Source organism: Nicotiana tomentosiformis, chromosome 12 (genome assembly GCF_000390325.3).
Source record: "Nicotiana tomentosiformis chromosome 12, ASM39032v3, whole genome shotgun sequence".
Taxonomy (NCBI): domain Eukaryota; kingdom Viridiplantae; phylum Streptophyta; class Magnoliopsida; order Solanales; family Solanaceae; genus Nicotiana; species Nicotiana tomentosiformis.
The window spans coordinates 56,391,113-56,393,245 of record NC_090823.1 but is presented as its reverse complement, the minus strand read 5'-3'; the positions used below and the strand labels follow the sequence as shown (position 1 = coordinate 56,393,245).

Here is a 2,133-nt window from a genome sequence, read left to right as displayed (position 1 = left end):
CGCCGGTATTGACCCTGCTAGAGAGTACCGAGGGGTTTGTGGTGTATTGCGATGCTTCCAGGATCGGTCTTGGGTGTGTATTAATGCAACATGGTAAGGTTATAGCATATGCTTCAAGGCAACTTAAGAATCATGGAAAGAACTCTCCAACTCATGACTTAGAGCTTGCGGTGGTTGTTTTTGCATTAATAATTTAGAGTCATTTATTGTATGGAGTCCATGTAAATGTATTCACGGACCACAAGAGTCTTCAATACATTTTTAAGAAGAAGGAATTGAACTTAAGGTAGAGAAAGTGGCTTGAGTTGCTCAATATTATGACATGGACATTTTGTATCATTCGGGGAAAGTTAATGTGGTGGCGGATGCTCTTAATCGAAAATATATGGGTAGTTTGGCTCACTTGGAGACATGTCAAAGGCCCTTGGCCCGGGAGGTTCACCAGTTGGCAAGTTTGGGAGTTCGTCTTGCGAACTCTAATGTAGGGGGAGTGATTGTGCGAAATAGTGTGGAATCATCGCTTGTGGCGGAAGTCAAGGAGAAACAATACAATGATCCAGTGTTGGTGCAACTGAAGGAAGGGATTCATAAACTCAAGACTACGTCTTTTTCTCTTGGCATGGATGATGGTACATTACGGTACCAAGGACGACTATGTGTTCCAAACGTAGATGGTCTTCGGGAAAGGATCATGGCAGAAGCTTATACTTCTAGATATTTCGTGCACTCGGGTTCTACGACAATGTATCATGACCTCAAGGAAGTTTACTGGTGGAATGACACAAAGAGGGGTGTGGCGGACTTTGTGGCAAAATGTTCAAACTGTCAACAGGTGAAGGCCGAGCATCAAAGGCCTGGTGGGTTAGCACAGAGTATAGAAATTCTAATGTGGAAATGGGAAATGATCAGTATTGATTTTGTGGTAGGGTTACCGCGTACTCCGCGTAAGTTTGACTCAATTTGGGTGATCGTAGATTGACTCACGAAATCAGCTCACTTCTTGCTGGTTAAATTCACCGACACTGCGGAACAATATGCTCAATTGTATATCAAGGAGATAGTTAGGCTTCACGGCACTCCAGTTTCCATCATTTCCAATCGAGGGGCCCAATTCACAGCAAATTTCTGGAAGAAATTTCAGCAAGGTTTGGGTACGCAGGTAAATCTTAGCATGGCTTTCCATCCACACACTGACGGGCAAGCAGAGCGGACTATTCAGATGCTTGAGGACATGTTTCGTGCTTGTGTGCTTGACTTGAAGGGTAGCTAGGATGATCATTTTCCGCTCATAGAATTTGCTTATAACAACAGCTTCCATGCAAGTATTCAGATAACGCCGTTTGGGGCCTTGTATAGTAGAAGATGTAGATCGCCGATTAGGTGGTTCGAGGTTGGAGAAGCTGAACTAATAGGGCCAGACCTTGCGCATCAGGCTATGGAAAAGGTTAAGATCATAAAAGAGTGGTTGAAGACTACTCAGAGTCATCAAAAATCCTATTCGGATGTTCGTCGTAGAGACAAAGAGTTCAAGGAAGATGATTGGGTGTTCTTCAAGGTATCTCCCATGAAGGGGATCATGCGGTTTAGAAATAAAGGGAAATTAAGTCCGAGGTATGTCGGGCCGTATAGAATCATTCAAAGGATAGGTCAGGTGGCGTAAAAGCTTGAGCTACCACCTGAGATGTCATTAGTGCACCCAGTATTCCATGTGTCCATGTTGAGGAAGGTAGTTAGAGATCCGTCCGCTATTATGCCAGTTGAGACCATCGAGGTTAGTGAAGAATTATAATATGAAGAGATTCCGGTTGCTATCCTTGATAGGCAGGTTCGAAAGTTGAGGAACAAAGAAATTGCATCCGTAAAGGTATTATGGCGAAACCAACAAGTCGAAGAACCTACTTGGGAAGCCGAGAATGAAATGATAAAGAAGTACCCTCATTTATTTGAATAGCCATGTAATAGCTCTATAAAGTTGTCCCCCCTAAATTTTGTATCACTTGTTTGGCTAATATAAAGACACTCCTTTCTAGTTAGATACCCCCCATGAGGCTTCGGTTGGTGTTATTTTGCATTCTGTTGTGTCATTTAATCCTATATATATGTTTCTAAGTTGTGTTTTGGGGGCTCTCTGGC

The 2,133-nt window shown here is 43.0% G+C and overlaps 1 protein-coding gene across 1 annotated transcript; it reads left to right on the top strand.

Annotated features, from left to right (window-relative positions):
- Nucleotides 1-322: 322 nt before the first annotated feature.
- On the top strand, nt 323-1,270 carry LOC138902679 (uncharacterized). The gene is made up of 2 exons (XM_070190568.1): nt 323-815; nt 993-1,270. The coding sequence occupies exons 1-2, from the start codon at nt 323-325 to the stop codon at nt 1,268-1,270; spliced, it is 771 nt and encodes a 256-aa protein (XP_070046669.1).
- The last annotated feature ends 863 nt before the right edge of the window (nt 1,271-2,133 follow it).

Excerpts from the sequence above, each read along its gene's own strand:
- LOC138902679 (XM_070190568.1), top strand. The coding sequence starts at position 323 with ATGGACATTTTGTATCATTCGGGGAAAGTTAATGTGGTGGCGGATGCT. Across the intron at positions 816-992 it reads GGCGGACTTTGTGGCAAAAT|CTCACTTCTTGCTGGTTAAA; the intron begins GTTCAAACTGTC and ends TCACGAAATCAG.